The sequence below is a fragment of the Chenopodium album genome, chromosome 27 (genome assembly GCF_948465745.1).
Source record: "Chenopodium album chromosome 27, dcCheAlbu1.1, whole genome shotgun sequence".
Classification (NCBI taxonomy): domain Eukaryota; kingdom Viridiplantae; phylum Streptophyta; class Magnoliopsida; order Caryophyllales; family Amaranthaceae; genus Chenopodium; species Chenopodium album.
The window spans coordinates 23,198,048-23,220,525 of record NC_137860.1 but is presented as its reverse complement, the minus strand read 5'-3'; the positions used below and the strand labels follow the sequence as shown (position 1 = coordinate 23,220,525).

At 36.1% G+C, this 22,478-nt stretch overlaps 3 protein-coding genes across 8 annotated transcripts; all 3 read left to right on the top strand.

Annotated features, from left to right (window-relative positions):
- The first annotated feature begins 1,627 nt into the window (after nucleotides 1-1,627).
- On the top strand, nucleotides 1,628-6,019 carry LOC145619138 (protein SYM1-like). Its single transcript, XM_081673745.1, has 5 exons — nucleotides 1,628-1,931; nucleotides 4,595-4,750; nucleotides 4,955-5,087; nucleotides 5,204-5,243; nucleotides 5,700-6,019. Exons 1-5 carry the CDS (start codon nucleotides 1,665-1,667, stop codon nucleotides 5,785-5,787), a joined length of 684 nt encoding a protein of 227 aa, XP_081529871.1. The 5' UTR covers nucleotides 1,628-1,664; the 3' UTR covers nucleotides 5,788-6,019.
- A 784-nt stretch (nucleotides 6,020-6,803) lies between these two features.
- LOC145619136 (uncharacterized) lies at nucleotides 6,804-10,232 on the top strand. 5 transcript variants are annotated; one of them, XR_014108097.1, is made up of 5 exons: nucleotides 6,804-7,106; nucleotides 7,192-7,268; nucleotides 7,611-8,472; nucleotides 8,624-8,647; nucleotides 9,835-10,232. XR_014108097.1 is itself a non-coding variant. In XM_081673744.1 (3 exons), the coding sequence occupies exons 1-3, from the start codon at nucleotides 7,029-7,031 to the stop codon at nucleotides 8,209-8,211; spliced, it is 756 nt and encodes a 251-aa protein (XP_081529870.1). In that variant the 5' UTR covers nucleotides 6,804-7,028; the 3' UTR covers nucleotides 8,212-10,232. The 5 variants fall into 5 exon arrangements, 1 of the variants encoding a protein (XP_081529870.1); XR_014108096.1 differs by having other exon boundaries at nucleotides 8,616-8,647; XR_014108095.1 differs by having other exon boundaries at nucleotides 8,624-10,232.
- Nucleotides 10,233-14,758: 4,526 nt separating this feature from the next.
- LOC145620614 (ATP-dependent zinc metalloprotease FTSH 2, chloroplastic) lies at nucleotides 14,759-21,404 on the top strand. 2 transcript variants are annotated; one of them, XM_081675313.1, is made up of 5 exons: nucleotides 14,759-14,916; nucleotides 17,242-18,447; nucleotides 18,551-18,864; nucleotides 20,165-20,405; nucleotides 20,920-21,404. In XM_081675313.1, the coding sequence occupies exons 2-5, from the start codon at nucleotides 17,269-17,271 to the stop codon at nucleotides 21,259-21,261; spliced, it is 2,076 nt and encodes a 691-aa protein (XP_081531439.1). In that variant the 5' UTR covers nucleotides 14,759-14,916; nucleotides 17,242-17,268; the 3' UTR covers nucleotides 21,262-21,404. The 2 variants fall into 2 exon arrangements, with proteins under 2 accessions (XP_081531439.1, XP_081531440.1); XM_081675314.1 differs by having other exon boundaries at nucleotides 14,762-14,916; nucleotides 17,259-18,447.
- Nucleotides 21,405-22,478: the final 1,074 nt, after the last annotated feature.

The following is a 22,478-nucleotide window of genomic DNA, read 5'->3' as shown; positions in this document are numbered from 1 at the left end:
AAACATTATTAGGTTCAAAAACTGTATTTACATATAGATCCTCATTAATATGTACGAGGTTTTTTTTTTTCCTAATAAATAGTGTTTGGACAATTATACCTTCAAAAAGGTTTATTTACTTATTTTCTCTCATTAATATTAGTTGTCTTGGACATATATACCCTTAAAACATAGTTGTTTACATATCAACAACGAAATAATATGTGATTTAAGGTCAAACCCGAAGAACTTTCGGATATTGCTAGCTATGACGAGCGTGCAACGCGCACGTTAGCTGCCTTAGTTAAAAGAAAAGTAGAGTAAATAAAAGGAACAAAACTACAGAATATAACGGATTAAAGGGTGTATTATGGCTGATAATGAGCCAAACCTGTCGTGAACAATTTGAGCTCGATTCAGTCAAAGTTTTGTCAAAGCTTGATTCATGGTGGTTCGGCTCGGGTTTGAGTTTGCTCGATACCTTAACGAGTCGAGCCGAGTTATGCCAAGTTTGGCTTGAAAAGTTCGTGAAAAAGCTTGATTATTTAAATCATGTATATGAACATAAATATATTTATAATATAGTACAAAGTAATAAGTCAGTATTTCATCATATAAAAACAAAAAAAATCGTCGCGGAATTAAGGGAAAAAAAAACTAAGGATAATAATAACTCAAGCTTGTTCATGAATAGTTCGAGTTCGGCTCGGTCAAAGCTCAGCTCGAAAGAAGCTCGATTCATAAAGATTTGAGCTTGGTTCGAGTTCGAACAAACTTAAACAAATACGAACCGAGCTGACCATAGTTTAGGCTCACTAACCCGATTAGCTCCCTAAAGTCGTATGTAAGCCGTAAAGTGTATTATACTACAAAATACAAAGTACAAACGCAACAATTTCTTGCAATCAATTCAAGGAAAACGAGTTTGTTTACTTACAGGGTATTTTCACGGAGAACATAAGAACTTTCCCTCGTGAGGAGAGCTTCCTAATATTTATTTCTTCCAAAAAATAATAAAATTCAAGGCAAACGAGCACCAGTTACTTAAGATTCAAAGTTACAAACTCGAGTAGTGAGTAGGGATGGCAATGGATCGGATGTGGGTCGGGTGATGCTTCATCCACCTCCATCCGCCAAAAATCCATCCATCACCCGACCCATCCATCACCTAATTTTCCTTCATCCATATCCGATCCATCCGTCATCCATGGATGAATCGGGTGGATCGGGTGATAATTCGGGTGAAATATATATATAAATACAACTTTGCACTTTAATAATTAAAATTGAGATTTGAAAAAAAAAAAAAAGATCAATTAATTAAAACTTTTATACATCCTTCTAATACTCATTCCTTTTTACTAAATTAAAAACAAATTTCAATTCCTAACACTACAATAGACATTAATTTATTAAAAAAAATATTTATTTTTATTTTTTTATATATAAATTTAACGGGTGGATGGATGGGTCGGGTGATGGATCGGATGATGGATTGGATGTATCATCATCCGTATCCGACCCGATCCGTCACCCAACCCATCCATCATCCATCCGTCATCCGCTTAAGTTCGGGTTTTCATCCATATATTTGGATCGGGTGGATGGTTATCCATCGGGTTTGGATGATATTGCCACCCCTAGTAGTGAGTAGTTGAGTGGGCTTTCAATGTATTTACGATAGAATGGACGCTTTAGGAGGTTCATGGTGGAGCACCCACCCTTTCAATCAATTTCGTCAGAGAGGAAGAAAACCAAGAAGAAGAGAGAGAAACCACAAGCATAACGCCTCTTCATCGGAGTCTTCTGCTCAGCCCAACTCCGCTCACCATTTCCCGCTTAAACAAGCGCTGACTGCTGGATCTCTCGCCTTGGCCGGCGACACTATTGCTCAGCTCCGACAACGCTGGACTTCTGTCACCCACAAATCCGATACTGATGACTCTGATAAGGTCTTTCCTTTTTTACCCTTTATCTCTTTATTGCTGTTAATGGTATGTTGGTTTTTGTGAATTTGTGAGTTTCTGAAGCTAATTGGGTAAAGTTTGTTGAATTGTGGTTTCTTTGTTATTGAATTGTTTTGTGTTGGGAAGAAATTTATTGGTAATTGGAGATATTTTGTGCGTTTTATGGGATTTTGTTGAATTTATTTATGGGCTTTGTGATCTTAAATTGAATTTCATACGAAGTAGTTAGCACTTACATAAATACATACATGCTTATGATGGCTGTAATGAATTTTGGGCATCATCTAGTTGTATATACAGTCTGAAAACAGTATTTCAACATGGGCATACTATAGGGCAGTGATAGGTTTGTTGGAGTGACCGAGTAACAGGTTATTTTAGAATTGGGGCATATTATAGAGTATAAACTATAGAACACTAAATTTCATTTGAGTGAACGAGAAATTGATTTGTTTAGCATGGGGGCAAACTATTGGGAAGTTGCAGGTTCATTTAAGTGACCGAGTAATACGTTAGTTTAGCATGGGGCATATGATAGGTTCGTGACAGGTTCGTTTAGTATGGGAGAATACTATACGGCATCTATAGATGCATTTGAGTGATCTATAATAGGCTCATTAAGCATGGGCATACTAGGCAATTTATCGCTAACCAATCATTGGTAGTATTTAGTGACTTATTGGGGTTACTGTATCTCCCTTTGCTTGGCTAGATGTGATGTACTGAATTTGTTAAGCCAAGCACAACCAAAAACAGAGAAAATCAATGGAACAGTAAAATAGAGAAGAAAAATTGAGGCTTTGCTTAATAGAAAAACGTTTTACACAATCGATAGTCCTAGCATATCAAGTTCCAAAGTGACTTTAGGTCATATCTCTCCAAATAGTGATTTGAGGTCATAACTCTTTCAAGGATTTACTCCCAATATTAGCCTACCCTCTCTTTTCTCCTCCCTCTCTTTATAATAAAACCAAGACTACTAACTTTTTAATACAAGACTGCCCATATTGCCCCTTCCATAGGTTAGTTTATTACCAAATGTTCCTTTTCTGAAAGGGGTTGGGTGAGGCTGAGATTAAACCCTATCCCTCCCTAAAGTGCCGGGGGACCTGAAGATTGTTGGCCTCAATATCTCTGTTTAAGTGTTCAACCTTGGCCCTAGGGGAAGGTGATCTCGAGTACCTTACCTAACTCACTGAGGACTATATTCAAGATGTGCATTATGACATCCCTACCTTATAAAAAGTGGGAGAATACTTTTATGAATAGTGCATGGACATTTATATCCCTAAAAATGTTTTTTTTTACATATTTACCCCCACTGAATTCAAAAGCCTAAAAATTGTCAATATTTAAAGCATTTTTTAGACTCTCCATTTACATATTTACCCCCCCTCCCCCCAATTGAATTCAAAAGCCTTAAAATTGTCTCTTGAATCACCAAAATTGAATAATTATTTGTGTTTATTTCAATATTCAAAGCATTTTTTAGACTCCCATTTTTTAAAAAATATATAATTATATGATGACTTGTTTAATTTATTTAATTTGCCTCATCAATAAGTATATAATAATTCTACTTAAAAGGCTAGCCATCTGCTAAGAATTCCTAGTATTAACTAAAACTTTAACCTAGGCTTTTCTTCTTCTTCTTCTTGGGGCGTAGAAGGGGGTGTGTAGGGCCCCAATCTTCGGAGGGCCCAATTTTAATTTTTTTTTTTTTTTCTTTTTGTAATAAAAGTTGATTTTTTTTTAAAGTAGTAAAATTTTAAAAGCTGATGTTTTTCTACAGTTTACATTTAGGTTTAGAAATTAATTAAGTCAACATTAATGCATTATTCTCATGCCTAGTTATTTTCCAATTCCTATGCATATTTCATCTCCCTTATTCAAGTTTCCATGTCAATTTCTTCAACTTTCCATATTCTTCCATCAATATTTTAATTTAATTTTCAAAATTACCAAATTTAAAACAAACTAGAAAAAAATAAATGTCTATTTCTCCATTAACGTAAGATAGACATGTAAAGAAAAATAATTATTAGGAATACTACAAACCCTCATATAACAATATACTCAAATTGCTTTGTGAATTGTTGATTTAAGACTTTGAGTGATTTCGATAACTTCATAGAAGTTCTTGCTTATTCATCCTTCGTTTGATTTACGGCAAGGTAATTTTCTTATTTTAGCAATGTCAACTAGTTTCTTTATTTTTTTTTTTCTTCTAAATGTACTACGACCCTATGAGTATCTATTGCAAATAATGTGTATTACTTGTCGCTTTGATTAGTAAAAAAGAATGCATATTACCTAAATGTAAGTACTTCATTAAAAATTAAAAATTTGTATAATTTCGAAATTAAGGGCCCATTTTTTTTTTTTTTAGAACAGGGCTCCTAAAATCAATGAGACTTCCTTGCTTGAATGCCTTAATCCCATTAGTGGGGTCGGCTACATGAATCAACATGAGGACTTCTCAGGAGGTCACCCATTCCTAGTACTACTCTCAATCATTGTGGCTCATGCCAAGGAATGTGACAAAGTTTTACATTGGCTGTCACTGGCCTACCGTAGCCCTCCTCCTTTATCCTGGGTCTGGCAGCGGAAAACCCACTGGCGGAGTTTAACCTAGGCTTTTGTTGCAGGATATTATCCAGAGTCTTCTTTCAAGTCATGACTGGCTACGAGCCCTTCGAATGACTTCCTATGGGTTTTTGCTTTATGGCCCTGGATCTTATGTGTGGTATCAAACCCTAGATCGATATTTTCCTCAGCCAACAGTTCAGAACCTACTGACAAAGGTATTGTTTTTAAGTGTTGTCATTGTTTGTTACCAATTTATCATTGTTGTTACCTTTGTTTCTTCTGCGTTACCCTGCTCATATTTCTCGTTGGCTCATTGCTGAATGATTTCTGGTGTTTGCAAACTTTCTCTTTGATGGTTTGCTCTAGACATGCTGTTGTGTATTTGTGATATCTGAAGTTGATGATTCACCAACTCTCAGGTTTTGTTAAACCAAATAATTCTCGGTCCATCAGTTATTGCTGTTGCCTTTGCATGGAATAATTTATGGCAAGGGAAGCTATGTGAGCTACCAGGAAAATATCAAAAGGATGCCCTTCCTACCCTACTTGTTGGTAAGTATATAAATTCAATTGATTACAAGTTGCCTTTCTTTTAATGGACAAGCTATCCTCTCCTGCTCACAGTGGATGCTGATGTATCTTGTATGATATCTGTATTTGTTTTGCAGGATTTAGATTCTGGGTTCCATATAGTGTACTGAACTTTTGGTATTACTTCTACCTTTGTCCTTGTTTCAGTAAAATTATGTGGAAAATGTATATTTTGGGATAAATTAGGCATTTATCGAATTCAAATTTTATGTACTTGCTAGTTGATAAAATATGCCTGTTGTATGTATCCTAACTGAAGTACTAGATTTTTGCCTTTATTCTTTGGTAATTATGAAAATGAGAGTAAAAAAATAATATTCAATGCAAATCTTTGACATGTGAAAGTATTAATACATTTAGGGTTCAAACGAGAAATTAACTACTCGATCCTATAGTTTTTGAAAGAATGCAAACAATTTGGCAACATCTAAGAAGAATAGGCAAATATTTTTGATGGAGTATCTAACATCTCTGTTGCTCCAAAATTTTAAACCTACTAACAAATTAATTTTAGCATATGGTTTTTTGGATGTGGCTGACCTTTTGTTTGTTTCTTCTGTGGCTTATTTGTAGGGTTGTTCCTCTTCAGACACGGGTGGCTTTCATGTCATTTGGTTCCATCTTTTGGAATTTTATCCTCTCTTCTACAATGACCAAGTAAAGCTACATTCAAGGTATCTTGCCATGAGATTATGAGAAGAATTCCCAAACCATGTGCAATTCTGTATCCTTCCAAGTTTCCTGCCTTTCTGAAGTTCAGTAATTAGGTACTCGTCTAATAGCTTCAGATTAAACAGGCCAAGAAGTATTGATCTTCACTAGTTTTTGGATGGATAAATTCAGAACCAATTGTAATACTTTAGGTTCAGATAAAAGTTTCAATTTTTTAGCCAGACTTTTGGTTTTTGGTTGGCCAGGTAGCGCGCTGTCTCTCTTTCGCTTTACTGAATTAACATATTATCAGATATTTGTGATGAAAATGAAAGAAATTAATTGCTGGCTGCTTTATTGCCACCAAGTTCTTACTGGAGTTGGAAATTTGTGCAATGAGTAATTTTAATTATGTTAAAACTATTTTCACCAAGTTCTTACTGGAGTTGGAAATTTGTGCAATGAGTAATTTTAATTATGTTAAAACTATTTTATCAAACATTATTTGTCTGTGCATGAACTGTGTCATAAATTTGGCAATCAACATGGATATGGATTCACGAGTCATGGCTTAAATTCAAAAAAATTGTTAAATACTCCGTATTTTTCTAAAATGGCATACGTAGACATATATTCATATAGTGGCCAAGTTATATTCATATTATCTCTTTGTTAAAGTTATACGAGTATACATTTCATTGATCTCCGGTTCATGACAAAGGACAATGTGACAATTTAGTCCAAATAGAAAAGGTTAAGTTTTAGTAGTTCCGCATTATGGTGATAGTAGACGATCCTTAAAGTGAAATTTGTACATGACCACAGTAAGACATTTTATTCTTGAATTTGATGATTTGGCGAAAAAAATAAATAAATAAATAAAATCCTGGTTTTATAATGGTGATTAATCAATCTGAACACAAGTGAAAAATGATGCAACTAAAACCGCTCAAGCCTTTGTCATGAACCCCACAGAAGAATTGGATTCTTTCTTTGATATCCGTCAAAGTCATTTTCTCTGACAACTATAACACATTGCAGAGTATCTTCAACAGGCACAGAATATAGCTTTTAATCAGAATATTTGTAGCAGAACAATATAAAAGACAAGGCACGGCAATGCTTAGTAGGAGGCCAAAAACTTCAAGGAAAATCCAGAGTTGTGAAGCTATAGGAATTCTCTGCACTTAGCAGCAACCATACACTTGATTTTCGTTGCTCGAACCTTGAAGAGTTAAACGGAAAGGCACAATGATCAGGAGATATAGAGACTCTCCATTGCACGATGATCAGCAACTCAGATGGGATCATCATTCTATTTCTCAAGATGTAAGGCTAGGAACTGATTTGTGTTTACTTGAAAGTGTTGCAAACTTTTCTTTTTTCATATTATTTGTTGTAATTTTAATTGCAGAATCCAAGGTTTGGTGCACCGGCTGGATACAGGCCATTTGAGGAAAGACCTGCCTATAGACCATATAGCCGAACAAGGTAGATCTAGTGTACCCGGTTTTTGTTTGTAATTAGAGTTTTTTGATATAACGTATTATTTTATTGTGTATGGTAAATACACGATCCTAGATATTTGTTAATTATTATCCATGAATCAAACTGAAAGTCTAGTGTCTCATCAAATCAAAATTGTGTGTCAGTGGCTGATAAAATCTGTTAGTAAGCTTAAGCCATAATATGAGTAGCAGAGTCCCTCGAAAAAAAAAAAAATGAAAAAAAAAGAGCTGTTTTTTGGTCTGATTTTGAGCACTGATTGCTGATGTTACATATGTAGCTTCTGATATCTTGAACAGAAGCCTAATTATGTTGTAAACGTTGCAGTATTCCCTCTGATTCTTATCCTGCAACACGAATCATAGTCTTCAGCAACAGCACGAGTCACAGAATTAGCCCTAGGCTCCCACAAGCTTCACACGGGCTAATGCCCAGATTCAGTGGCAATGAAACCATTCACGTACCTACAGAAAATGATGACTCAAAGCTAACAAAAGAACAGCAAGAAATCGTCCTTAAGAAACTCAAGAAAGAAATCTACAATCCTACGCCCAGAACCTTGGCAAGAAGAGTGAATCTATATTATAGGGATCTTAACAAAGATCCTAGTACCAAGGCAGTGGAAAAGGATAAAGACGAAGATGGGAAAAGCTGTGCTGTTTGTTTAGAGGATTTTGAGCCTAGAGAAGAAGTGATGCTGACTCCTTGCAGTCATATGTTTCATGAAGAATGCATCGTGCCTTGGGTGAAAAATCATGGACATTGTCCTGTTTGTAGAGCTAATTTTTGTGAACGGAGAGAAATTGGCTCAGCACTGAACAATAATAGACAGCCGATGGTTCAGCCTGCTGATCAGCGTGTTCTGTTTTCTGATGAGCTTCTTTCTCTTATACAAGCTGTAGATGAAGCTTTTCCTTGGAGATTTTAGGTTTTTTTTTCCCTGCTAGAGGCATATCATGTCCCAAGCCTGGATAAAGGAGGAGGGTTTAAGTAGGCCAGTGACAGGCTGACAGCCAGTGTAAAACTTTGTCACATCCCTTGGCATGAGCCACAATGATTGAGAGTAGTACTAGGATAGGTGACCTCTTGGGAAGTCCTAATGTTGGTTCATGTAGCCGACCCCACTAATGGGAATAAGGCGTTCAAGGCGAAGAAGAAGAAGAGGCATATCATGTCATAGGAGATAACGGTACGTGAAGTACTAATGTGTTGTTTTACTCGAAAAGGTTTTTGTTGCGTAACAAAGAAGTACAACCTTTACAGTCTAGATACCAAACTTGTAGTTGGGATTTTATTGTATGACACTATGACATATTGACATGATCATTTCAGATTTTCAGGTGCTGCATATTACATGTATACAGGTAAGGACAAGAACCAGAGAACCTCAACTTTAAATTTGTTTCATGTGTAAAGCATGTTTAGTCAGCAACCATGTGAAAATCCTGAGAATTCATAGAATTAGTCCTTAATCTATTGATGGCTTAAAGTTGACTACTAGTTTTAATCAAATAAGAGAAGCTTGAGGGCACTCCACCCTTGAGGTTAAGCAGTTGAGGTAATAAACACACTTCTTGCGGAATAATCAAGTGACAAAACAAACCACAAGCAAGTTTCCGCTACTAGTTTGTTCAAAGTCACACCAACATATATAAGCAATATGATATATTCTCCAAGATCAACACATAAAACATAGGATCATATAACAATGAATGAGCACAAACAACCAAGTAAATAACACACGATGTTTACATGAAAAGCCTTTTCAAAGAGAAGAGTAAAAACCACAAGACGATTAGGAGCCCACCCAAGTGTTCTTAGTATTATGATAAATAAATGTTATACAAACACAATTTCAAGTTTCAATAGTGGGTACTCAATTAACCCAACAACAACAATCATAAGAGCTATCCGATCTAGGGAGGAAGAAATTGAATTAATGTCACCAAAATAAGAGTTCTTTCTAGCAGTTGTAACTCACAAACCGTAGAATAGAACAAGAATTACACCGTTGAAGATGAAGCCCTTGACGTCTCGGACAAGTTGTCAAAACTTGTGCTAAATCAGACCATGGATGAGCTTCAATAGGAGGTGACTTTTGGGATTGCTCACAGGAAAACGTGAATTAGCTGCTCTTTGAAACCTTCTGTATTTTTCTCTCACTAAATTTGTTTCCTCTCAATCTCACTCTACTGTCCACAAGTGAGTCAACCAAAGAACTTTTGTTGCCCATCCAAACAGCAAAGGCACCCCAAAGTCAAAGTAAAGAAGTTTCATGAAGAATCCTCTATAATTGGGCATAAGCTACACTACTTGCCCCAAAACAATCACCAAATCAAATGGGCTTTTTCATATAACAAGGGATTCAAGCCCAACATAAACATGTAGGAAAATGAATAAAAATAGGCACTCTAGTTAGCATAATGAAATAAGCTGAGTTTCACAATGGTTCACAATGATCGGTGGCCAAATTCATTCAACCTGGTCTAATCTCATTCACTATAATTAAGTTCTCCATTCCTTTTAATATTATCTCTCAAAATTCTTCTAGGCATTGTTCAAAGGTTTTATCAATGAAGCTCTTTGTCATACATCGAAGAGTTGGAATCGTGTATCCATGGAGATCAGTTGTTACATGCGGGATTTTGGAGAGCCCTCTCCGCCCTACTAAGGAACTCAACCTTCCCCAGTTTGGAGCGGCCTCTCCAAGCCATGGAGCGGCCTCCGGCCTCTCCAGGCCTTGGAGAGACCGCGCTCGATAGATCCTATGAATTTTCTTTATGGAGTTTACTATGTAATTGGGGAATATAAATAGCTTTGGGGGGTTTTTTGGTACGGGGATCCAAGTTTTCAGAGTCCTTCCTCTTAGTTTGTAATTTAGAACATAAAAAATTTCTCAAATCATTGCTTAGTTCTTAGTTCTTAATCTTGAAAATTTCAATTTTATCATTGTAGAAGTCAAGTTCCACCATTGCTATTCATGTTTGAAGTTTCTAGTAACTATTTCTCACTCTTTTCTTTTATCTTCTCTACTTTAATTACTAATTACTTGCTTAATTCTTGTATGCTTAGATTTTTAAATAGCTTAATTCTTAGTTTGAATCTATTCATGAATTACTTAATTGCTTTAACTTCCATGGATTATTGTGAGTAGTCTAATTTTCTAGGGTTTGGGTAAAACCCTCAATGTAGCCATAAAGAATTTGTAGCATGTGCTAATTGGGTAATTATTAGGTGTTTATTAGTTGAGCTTAAGTGGTGTCATTGCTTATTTCTTGTCTATGACCATTCCTAGAACTATTTATCTAAGTTCTCTCAACGAAGGATTGAGAGATGAACTTGAGTTAGCTCCCTTATGCTTATTTGACTTGAAATGCCATGAGAAAAGGAATTTCTAGTCAAAGGAATGTTTATGTCATCGTGATTATGCTTTAATACTTGATTTATGCTTTGTAACCATGAAAGTAGGTTGTATTCATGATTCAAGTAATCCCTCTAGCTTGAAAAAATAATTAGGTGCTTTAGATGACTTCCCCTTTATTATCCCCTTATTTTACCTTGATTGTTGCATGCTAATTGTGATTTGTGATGAAGTTAAATGGTATAACCCGAGCCCTAGATTCCTCTTAATATTGTTAAGAAAATTTTGACAATTACCACCTTCTGTTATGTCTATTTTAGCAATTACCACCTTCTATTTTTTTTTTTGAAAATTACCACCTTCTATTTTCAAAAATATTAAAAGTTACCACCTTCTTGCCTCCCAACTACCACATGACCTCATTTTGGACTCATTCTTTCCCTTTACTCCCTATTTCCCTCACATTTCTCATTCCTAACTCGATTTTCATCCCCACTTTCACTTTTTTCCCCCCAAACAATCAAAAACACTTCAATCGAGTTAGGAATGAGAAATGTGAGGGAAATAGGGAGGAAAGGGAAAGAATGGGCCCAAAATGACGTCACGTGGTAGTTGGGGGGCAAGAAGGTGGTAACTTTTGATCTTTTTGAAAATAGAAGGTGGTAATTTTCAAAAAAAAAAAATAGAAGGTGGTAATTGCTAAAATGGACATAACAGAAGGTGGTAATTGTCAAAATTTCCTATTGTTAATCTCATCTTAGCTTTTAGTTGAATTGAACTAGTAGAAGTTACTTAAAACCAAACCAACTTCGAATTCATTTAGCTTGGGGTTTTTCTAAGATATGGCCCCCAAACTATTAAATTTCTAAGTTGTACCCATGCTTTTTCAAAGTTATAACTTGTACCCCTCCACCTCACGATATTTTATCAACAATATCCTTTCACAGCCATATCTGTTAACGAACGTTAAATGGCGTTATTAATTTCAAAGTCCTGTTGTAACTGGTCTAACACTTTACAAAAAAATTAAAAATCAGAGAATATAATAATTAAAACTTAATTAAGTATTAATTAGAAAAAAAAAACCAACCACCTCTTCCACCACCACAACCCAGCCCATCAGCCCTCGTCGTCACCGCCGGCGATCGGCTGCCCACCCTCGCGCTGACAATTCCTCCCGCCGGCGAGCCCCCTCCCTTTCCCCCTCGCCCCCCTTCCTTCCTTAACACTCCATGAACACAACCATGTGACGCAACCCTGCCCAGAAAACCGGCCACTTAACATTCTTTAACTTCCTTTTTTAAAAAAAAACTGTTTTTATTTTTATGTTTTTTAATTAAACGATTTTAGTAACGCCACTTAACATTCTCTAACGTCCGTTAACTAATGTGGTTGTCAAAGGTTCTTGTTGATAAAATAACGTGAGTTGGAGGGCACAACTTATAACTTTGAAAAAGCATGGGTATAGCTTAAATTCTATAACTTGAGGGGCATAACTTAGAATAACCCCCTCTCTTGTGTTCGACCCTATCTTACCCTTGCTATTAGTTAGTGAGACCAAGATAGGATTTATCTTTGGTAGGCTCGACGACGACCTATCAAATTTTGATGTCGTTGGCTTTAAGATAGTAATTCATTGTCACGCCACAATATTTTCTAGATAAACCGTTAATTAATGCTCATTACTTAATAAGATGAATCCTATGAAGAAGCAAAACATCGAGAAAAATTGAATTTAAAACTTATAAGAATCTACTACACAAAAAAAAAACAAAAAAAAAAAAAACTCAAGGGTAGACTTAAATAAAGAGACAATAGAAATGCATAATGATCAGATTTTGCCGATCCAAAATTTTAGTTAGCCCTACGAGCGACTTTGACTTTCGTGCTTGATGGATGCACATGATTCTCACTAACACGCCTGTCATCCGCCGCGAATCAATAATTTTGCATCTGAAATCCCTAAAAAAGTGTATAATCATACAATATCGAACACAATCTAAAAGGCCACTCACATCATCCACTAGGTAGTTACATGCGGCTTAGGTTTGCACATAGTTTCTCGAAAACAACACCTAGTAAACCCTAAACATGTGTTATACCCACACATTAGAGGAAGTATAAAATTGAAATCAAGGTAAGGTGATGAAATCTATGTTTGTTTGGAGGTAAGAGATTGTTTGGGTGAAGAATATGTAAAAGTGAAGGTCGTCTCACCAATAGAAGAAACAACATATTTTTGTGAAGTTTAAGGAACAAGGTTGCCAATAGTTTCACCAATGCATTTGCTTAAATTATAAACACCCACTTGAATTGGCGAATTTACCAAGTGATAAATTTTTGAACACAAACTATTGGGTCAATCAAGCCTGACCTATAGTTTCGTGCTGTAGCGTTTTGGTGGTGCGCGACTTTCCAACTTCTCTTCCCCTTCTCTTTCTTTATCCTGCTTTTCCCTTCTCTATCTCTCTAATGCGATTTGGTGGTGCGATTGCAAGTGTGGAGTTCGCAATTTACGAGATTTGGCAAATTTCCATTTGAATCTACCAACGTTAACCTTAATTAAGGTCGTAGGGGAGTTCGCAGCCGTTGGTTCAATAGTTGATTCAATTGCTGGAGTTTGTTGCTTCAATTGCCGGGTTCAATTGTTAGAGTTTTCTGGTTGATGCAATCTCCGTCTACGTCCTTCATTTGTTAATGGCGAACTTCTCCGTTGACGTCCTTCGTTGCTTCAAATAAATGAATTTGTTGCTTCAATTGCTGGTTGCTTCAATTGCTATGACGTCCTTCGTTGCGTTCATTCTCTTTCGCGAACTTCTCTTGTTCTCCTCCGTCCACGTGGCAGCTACGGCGGAGGTGAGTTGAGGTTTGATTTAATGGCGGAGATGAGATTCAATTTGCAGCCAAGGGATATCTTCGTTGAGGTAAAAATGCAAATGGGGGTATGATTAATTGGATATATGACATGGTTGATTGAATAGATGATATCATTCATTTCTTGGCTGATATCTTTATAAGTTAGATGATATTATCTATTGACTGGATGGTATCCTTTATTGACTATATGATATCATTTATGATTGTGTCTATGATATCCTTTATTGGATGGATGATATCTTCTATTGGCTATACAATATTATTTATGATTGTCTATGATATCCTTTATCGGCTGGATGATATCCTCTATTGGCTATATGATATCCTTTATTGGCCGGATAATATCCTCTATTGACTATATGATATCATATAGTAAATAGATGTTATCATCCAACTTATAAAGGATATCATCCATATAGTAGAGGATATCATCCAACCAATAGATGATATCATGCATCAAGGCAGTAGAAATATCATCCATTCAATAATGGATATCATATAGTCAATAAAGGATATCATCCAGCCAGTGGAGGATATCATCAAGCTTATTGAGAATATCATCCCGCCAATTGATGATACCAAAAATCTGCATTTCGTCGGTTTCGTCAGTCCAGACTGACGCAATACCTTCTCATTTTTGAATAACTCACAAAATACCGTCTTGACCGCCTTTATAGTTTTGTTACTTAAGAGCAAGTTTAGTCCCAAAGACTTGGGGTGACATTATCATTTTGAGTCTTAAGATTTATGCTTAAGACTTTTCCTATTTTTCTTCAAAAATCTCAAGCAAGTCTCAAATTGAGTCTTGAAATTCCAAGACTCAACTTAAGATTTGAGATTGGGACCCACTTCTCCCACCTCACTTTAATTTTTATTATCCTTTTTTTTTAGCACTTTTCTACATATAATATGTCAAATATTTAAGTCTTAGGGCTAAAGTGATAAATTTGTGCAAGTCTTAATGATTCTTAACAAGAATTTGATGACATCATTATTATAATGGGGATGATAAAAAATAATGTCACATCCAAGTCTTAAACTTGCTCTAAGAGTAGAATTTCTACGTTTATGTGTGCTCAATGACATAAATATCCAAATTCGTTTGTCGACAAATCCAAACCTATTCGTTCTTTTTATGGATCAAATCGTAAATTTGAAACCATGTATGCAGCCAAAAGAATTTGTAGACATGAGCAAAACAACACTAACAAAAAAAATCTCAAAGTTAGAAGGTAACTAAAGGATCATCACTTACCACTACAACTATGCCACGTAACCAATTCCGAACCACATCCACTTCCTCTAAAATACTCAACGAACCCTTCTTCAATTGTATCCTTCTTCACCCTTTTCCCTCCTCAAATCCCCACTTTCTCTCCTCTGAATTCTACCCAGGTACTTTTCCTCCATTTTTTAGCTTATTTTATTTCTGGGTATGTCTTATTTATGCTTAAAATTTATTATTGTTGTTATAATTGCTCATCAATTCCGCTTAGTTTAATATACTCTCTTGAAATTTACCAACTTTTTACAAAATTATACATACCCACTTGTGGTAGTATGTTAATTAAATGAATTTTTTTGAGGGGTTTGGAATTTGTTGCCTATTTAGTTTGCTCTATTAGAAATGAGATATTGGAAGTGTTTTTAAGGCTAATAATTTCCTGGAATGTAGTAAAAGTTGAGTTGACCATGATTATTATCAATTTTTCATTATTAATACAATCATGGGTGAGCAGAATTTGCTTTCAGTTTGTAGCAGTGTATGAGTATTGGTATGATTTGAGCCTTTTGTGTGTTACTTTAAGAAGCTATACAAGTGAAGAATTGATTGAAGTGTTATTGTTCTATAGTAATGGACTTTAAACCCCTGAAAATAATCTTGAATTTATAATGAGAAATGGGGTTTTCTTATTCATGATAAGGGTGAATTTTCCATCCGCGCCTCCGCGGTAGTGCCTTGTCCAACTGCTTTTTCAAACTAAGTAGTGAAAATAATCCTAGCTTTCTAAGTAGTACAGAAGGAATTAGTTCTTCCTAAGACTTTGTATGATTCTCATTGCTCTTGGTCCTCCAAATAGATAAAATTGTGTGTGATAAGTGAGCTGCAGATCTCAATTCTCTAGGAATCCAGTTTAACATTTTAACCTTATCTCCTTTCGAGTCCTTTTGGAGCATGTTTGGCGTAGTGTTTTTAAGGAATGGAAATGGAATCAATTAAATGTTTCCATTATCAAGTGTTTGGTAAGAGAGGTAAGGAACACACTCCATTTCCTAAGGGTAATCATTAGTCATTACCACCAATTTGTTATCCATTCAAATCTTATTGTAACAAAATTGTTTCCCTCCTCAATCCTCAATGTCTTTCAAGGGATTCCTTTCCTTAGGTATACCATCAACTAATATTGGCAACACTTATAAATTTATAATTATCCTTTACCCTTCTTAATTGTATCCATCCATTTCCTTTCTTAGATTCATATTAGACATATAGACACGCACTTATGATTTAAGAATACAATAGGATGAACCTTAGTTAGTTATACACCTTCATGCATCCTTCTTGGCCCCTTTTTTCTTTTATGCCTCTGCGTTTGGATTTTCTTAGAAAAATGGCTAATTTAAAAGCAGCCTTATGATAGATTTAATCATTAGAATTATCATGTTGAAAACCAAGCTTTGGGTTTCAGAGGTAGAAGAGCAGGATGCCTTTGTTGTTGTAAGCATTGCTTTGTTAGCTATGAAGTGGATCTTTGACAATATCTAGCACACTGTAAGATTTTGAACTGTATTTGCAAAAGATGATTGAATAATGGGCAGTAAGGTGACATGTCACATACATCTGCATAACTTACAAACATGGAATTTTGCCAATGAGTTGTGTTCCAAGTTCAATGCAGCCGGAGATTTTTCTCCGAGAAAAGAAAAATCTAGAAAATGCAATGCTGGAGAAATGTTAGTGTCCTCTGAAATTCCCATGGAGTCCATGTTCTATCTTTATCTTTTAGGATGTCATTTCTTAGTACTCTCTTTACTTATTAGTTGAGATGGCCTTTTGGGCTTAGGATTCATGTAGATGTCATGAAAGTGTTACAATTATTGGTAACTTCTCTGTGGTGCTGCTGGTGCATCAAAGGAATTACACTGAAGTTTGCTTCATTCCTGTATGATAACCTCAAACTTTGCGAACTTGTAACCGTTAGGCTCTAATTACCAAAGTCTGACATCATGATTCAATAGAATTGTTTTCATCTAGGTTGAAATTTGAGAGCTTGCAAAGCTTGAATATTACAGAAGCACCAAATCATATTGTTATAATGAAATAAGGCATAAATTTGTAATATGATAAAGAAGTACCTTACGCATCTCATGTCAGTAAATGAAGGCCAATACCGGCCATTTAGTTGAAACTGCATCAGTAAGCTTCAGAGTTGATGTTTAAGAGTGTCATCAGGTTGCAGAATCTATTGTAGAGCTATTGTGTTTTCACTATAGAAACCAAGAACATAAGATAGTTGGTTCTTCAAATAAATATAAAGTTTAAGCAAAATATGTGTGACTACATCATAGAAAGGGATATTAGCTTTAAAATGCTTTTTAATATTGGGTTAAAGGATTTTATATACTTCGTGGGGCTTTTTCTATTGACTCTTGTTGAGCAATTGTTATTTAAATATTCAAATTATTTTTCTTTTGAGCTGATTTTTGTCTTTAATTTAGAGGACAATCACTTGCAGATAGTGTGAAATGGCTGCCTCATCAGCCTGCCTATTGGGACATGGTTCATCTACCTCGAGCAGTAAAACTGTTTTGAAAGAGAGGCTTTTTCATGGGCACCTACTTGCAGGACGTTCAGTATTGCTAAGATCACAAAAAGCTTTCATTGTAAAAGCATCTTCAGACAAGGCACAAAGTAATGGAAGAAGAGGCTTCTTAAAATTATTGCTTGGGAATGCTGGAGTTGCCTCTACTTTAGTTGGTACTGGAAATGCTTATGCTGATGAGCAAGGAGTTTCTTCTTCAAGGATGTCATACTCGAGGTTTTTGGAGTACCTTGACAAAGACAGGGTGAAGAAGGTAGATTTGTTTGAAAATGGAACCATAGCTATTGTGGAGGCCATATCTCCTGAGCTAGGTAACCGTGTGCAACGAGTTCGGGTGCAACTTCCAGGTCTTAGCCAGGAGTTGCTACAGAAGCTTAGGGAGAAAAACATTGACTTCTCGGCACATAATGCACAAGAGGACTCTGGTTCCCTGCTATTTAATCTGATAGGAAATCTTGCTTTCCCACTTATCTTAATTGGGGGTCTTTTCCTTCTCTCTAGACGTTCTTCTGGAGGAATGGGAGGTCCGGGTGGTCCAGGATTCCCTATGGCCTTTGGCCAGTCGAAGGCCAAGTTTCAGATGGAGCCTAATACTGGGGTAACTTTTGATGATGTTGCTGGAGTTGATGAAGCAAAGCAGGATTTTATGGAGGTAGTGGAATTCCTAAAAAAACCTGAAAGGTTTACTGCTGTTGGAGCCCGCATCCCTAAGGGTGTTCTGCTTGTTGGCCCGCCAGGGACAGGAAAGACTCTACTGGCTAAGGCTATTGCTGGAGAAGCTGGTGTTCCCTTTTTCTCCATTTCTGGGTCAGAATTCGTTGAAATGTTTGTTGGTGTGGGAGCATCTCGAGTGCGTGATCTTTTCAAGAAGGCAAAAGAAAATGCTCCTTGCATTGTGTTTGTTGATGAAATTGATGCAGTAGGAAGGCAAAGAGGTACTGGAATCGGGGGAGGAAATGATGAAAGGGAACAAACATTGAATCAGCTTTTAACTGAGATGGATGGCTTTGAGGGTAACACTGGTATTATTGTTGTTGCTGCAACTAACCGGGCAGACATTCTTGACTCTGCCTTGTTGAGGCCAGGACGCTTTGACAGACAGGTAAATCTATCCTTACAAAGTAGACCCATCTCTGTGATTTTTTAGTACGTCCTTCAGGTTACTTACAGATATAGGGTATTAACTAATCTTTGTTTTTATACAGGTATCAGTAGATGTTCCCGATGTACGTGGACGAACAGAGATCTTGAAGGTTCATGCTGGAAATAAGAAATTTGACACTGATGTCTCCCTTGATGTGATAGCTATGCGGACACCTGGTTTCAGCGGAGCAGATCTTGCAAACCTGTTAAATGAGGCAGCTATATTGGCTGGACGCCGTGGGAAGACAGCCATTTCTTCCAAGGAGATAGATGATTCAATTGACAGGATTGTTGCTGGAATGGAAGGAACAGTCATGACAGATGGCAAAAGCAAAAGTCTTGTGGCATATCATGAAGTGGGACATGCCATCTGTGGGTAAGTGGAAAAGACATACTACTCAATTTATGATATGTGGGTATAATTTTGAATGATTGGAGTACATTTAAAAAAACAACTTGATATATTCTTGCTAGTTGTTTCTAACAAGCCCAACATTTTTGATGAATTTAGCTAAATATGATTGAGTTAAAACAATATCAGTGATTGACTTTCTAGCAATCATTACTTCATTAGTCCTACTTTGTTTTCGTTATCTTTCATGTCTTCCTAATTTTCCTTTCAATAAAAATCAATGGGTATCAAGGTCGCTGAATTTGATTTTTTGTTCCTGTTTTGCCCTGAGAAAATTTGTTCTGCTGTTATTTTACAATATCATTTTGCCCTTTTACTATGTTCCTATTCAGCTAGGTATCCAAGGACTTAAACCCCAATTATAATAATATCTTCCTCCAAAATAAAACCAGAGTACTCGGTCGTAGTTGTAAAATCTTTTGCCAATTCTGAAGTGTGTTAGGTCCTATGTGGCACAGACTTGAGTTTGGGTGTCGTATCCAAGTAGGGATTGGAGGATCCGATCCTCCGATTTAAAAATAGCCGATACGGGGATGAGGTCAAAAGAGTGCCTTGACTGATTTTTTAGACACGGTTGACATATAAAGTGTCTTGACTAATTTAGGTCCTTTCTGTAGCAAAGAATTTAGTAAGATATTAATGGAAAAAGTACTGTTGCAATTATGAAAGTTATTTTTTTGGATGTCATCTATTGCTAAATTTGGATGTTTACTTAGATATGGAGGTAAACTTCAGTATCAAGCATGAAAGATGTAATATTTGCTTGTCATAAAAAACAGATAATATAAAGAATCCAACAATGATGGATTTTGTTGGCCTTCTGCCAGATCATTATGGCTTGTGGAATGAACTGTCTGGCTTTTTGGTATCTGGTTGTTACTAATCTATGTGATAAAACTTGGATTCCTCAGTTAACCATTTCTAGTTGCTATATGTTCTCCCTGGTTTGATTGTGTGAACTTCAACATATTATATGTATTTCATTGTATGAACTGCTTTATCACCACAACATTGCTAAATATTTTTGTGGATTCCATTTACCTTCTTGTCATTCTTATTGCTGTCAAATGTAGCTCACAAGTATCTGTGAATCACAGTAAAGCAGGTCACTGACTTTTATTATGTTGCTTGTTTGTATAAGTGTAATATTATTGTCGAAGATGTATGTCCATTTGTCATCAATAAGTGTTCAGAAAAAATGGAGCTTTAGTGGTTTTTACAAAGCTAATAGTAATAATTGTGTCAATTTTTCATGTGGCTGCAGAACTCTGACTCCTGGACATGATGCTGTCCAAAAAGTCACCCTTATACCACGTGGTCAAGCACGAGGACTTACCTGGTTCATTCCTTCAGATGACCCAACCCTCATTTCAAAGCAGCAACTCTTTGCGAGAATCGTTGGTGGTCTGGGTGGCCGAGCTGCGGAGGAAATTATTTTTGGTGAACCTGAAGTCACCACTGGAGCAGCTGGTGATTTACAACAAATCACTGGTTTGGCTAAGCAGGTAACCTTGCAATCACCAACTCTTAAAAGAAAATCCTGCCAATTTCAAACTCTGGTTAGGTCCAGTTTGTCCCCTAAGGAGTCAAGTTCTTGATACTGCCCCCCCCCCCCCCCCTTCTCTCTCTCTCTCTCTCTCTTTCTCTTTCTTGTCTTCCCTGTTGTCAGTAGTAGTTAGTGGATTACCCTTGAGAATGTGAAGCAGGTAGCCTGAAAATTACCTTCATTCTTGTCGAAAAAATCAAGTGCTTGATCATATCTTTGTTTCTTGCTGCCCTTGGTCAACAGAAACCAATATGAATATCGCTATTTAGAAATGGTTTTATTGATCGTCTTTAATGAACTATTTAGGAATGAACTTAAAGTAGATCGTGATTACTCTTAAGTTTGTAGCTCAAAGTCGTGAATAACTTGTAAACGTCTATGAGGTTGTTGAAGCCAATCCATTGTATTCTCTTGCCAGATCTTTTGAAGGTTTTAACTAGGAAACTGATACATTAATGTGTATAATCTTACAGATGGTGACTACTTTTGGAATGTCTGAGATTGGTCCATGGTCTCTTATGGATTCATCTGCACAAAGTGGAGATGTCATCATGAGAATGATGGCAAGAAATTCCATGTCAGAAAAGCTTGCTGAGGACATTGATGCTGCCGTGAAGAAACTTACAGATGATGCTTATCAGATTGCCTTGACCCACATAAGAAACAACCGAGAAGCCATGGACAAAATTGTTGATGTTCTTCTAGAAAAGGAAACTATGAGTGGGGATGAGTTCCGCGCTCTTCTGGCTGAGTTTACCGAGATTCCTCCTGAAAACCGTGTACCTGCAGCAACAGCTTCTGCTGTTACAGTATAAGCTTATATACATATACAACCAGGTGTGCTCCTTGTTCCTCTATACCAAGATATAGCATCTCCTATAAAGATTTTGACCAAATTGTTCTCTTGTAATTTAGATACTGTATAATTGTAATTAATTAATTAATACTTGGAAACTAATTCCTCTGTGATCTCCTTCCTTCCCTCCATTAAGTACTTGTGTATATGTGTGTATATTTCTGCTGGCAAGACTGTCAACTGGAGTCCTATATTGGCCTACACATCAAATACTTTGCCATTGCTAAAACACAAAAGTCAGAATTGAGAGCTGCAAAGTAATGCAAGCCGTGCATTTAGTGAGGATGTCGAGGAACCTCCCCTGATCAAACTTCACCCTCCTTTTGAAGTCCCAAACAAAGACAAACAACTTTAGTTATGCGCAAGATTAGACATTTTCCTCCTTTTAAAGATCCAAACTAAGAACATAAGCATTGTGGCTAACTGGTTATTATATAAGTTCTCTATCAGTCTTTAATCAAACACTTTCAAGTTATTATTTTAGCCCAGCTCATTGGTAATCCTAAATTGCACACCACAAGAGAGAAGTTATAAAGATTGTAACTTGTATGGAGTAAAATTGCATTACTTCTTACTTAGTTATTAATTTATAATTAAACAAATAAAGTATTTTTAACCTTTTTTTTTTAAAATCAAAAAAATTGCTTCTCTAGACACTTTCGTAATCTTTTACCTATATTCTATGAATTTTGTTTAATTTACATTTTGGTAAACATATAGTTGTCCTAAGTTTTAGGGGTAGCATGTGTTATCTAGACATTAATAGGAATCCACTTCATAAATCACATGCATATGAGTCTAAATGAGTGAAAAATAGAATACTCCATACTTGGACTAAATACTTACTCCGTTTCAAATAATGATAATTCATGACAATCACAATTGGCGATTAAAAGGACAAAAGTAGAAAGCATAAGTGAATAACTAACTCAGTTGATAGTTGAGGAAGTATATTCGAGGATTTCTCATCCTCTACTAGGTTGAGTCCATAAGGACTCAACTTAGGGGAAATAAAGGAATTTTCGTCATTTAATTAAAAAGAATACAAGAAAATTTGAAAATGCTTGGACCCTACTTGGTTAGGTACAATTTGCAAATTCAAAATGAAAAGAGGAGTTGAGAGTTGGCTTTAGACTTTTAGGGGTCGTTTGGTTCGCAAAGCGGAAAGGGACTGAC

Bases quoted from the DNA above. Each gene is read 5' to 3' on its own strand.
- LOC145619138 (XM_081673745.1), top strand. From the start codon at position 1,665: ATGGACGCTTTAGGAGGTTCATGGTGGAGCACCCACCCTTTCAATCAA. The intron at 1,932-4,594 runs GTCTTTCCTTTT...CTTTTGTTGCAG, and splicing joins ATACTGATGACTCTGATAAG to GATATTATCCAGAGTCTTCT. The intron at 5,244-5,699 runs GTATTACTTCTA...GCTTATTTGTAG, and splicing joins TATAGTGTACTGAACTTTTG to GGTTGTTCCTCTTCAGACAC.
- LOC145619136 (XM_081673744.1), top strand. From the start codon at position 7,029: ATGATCAGGAGATATAGAGACTCTCCATTGCACGATGATCAGCAACTC. The intron at 7,107-7,191 runs GTAAGGCTAGGA...TTTTAATTGCAG, and splicing joins ATCATTCTATTTCTCAAGAT to AATCCAAGGTTTGGTGCACC. The intron at 7,269-7,610 runs GTAGATCTAGTG...TAAACGTTGCAG, and splicing joins AGACCATATAGCCGAACAAG to TATTCCCTCTGATTCTTATC.
- LOC145620614 (XM_081675313.1), top strand. From the start codon at position 17,269: ATGGCTGCCTCATCAGCCTGCCTATTGGGACATGGTTCATCTACCTCG. The intron at 18,865-20,164 runs GTAAGTGGAAAA...ATGTGGCTGCAG, and splicing joins GTGGGACATGCCATCTGTGG to AACTCTGACTCCTGGACATG. The intron at 20,406-20,919 runs GTAACCTTGCAA...ATAATCTTACAG, and splicing joins TCACTGGTTTGGCTAAGCAG to ATGGTGACTACTTTTGGAAT.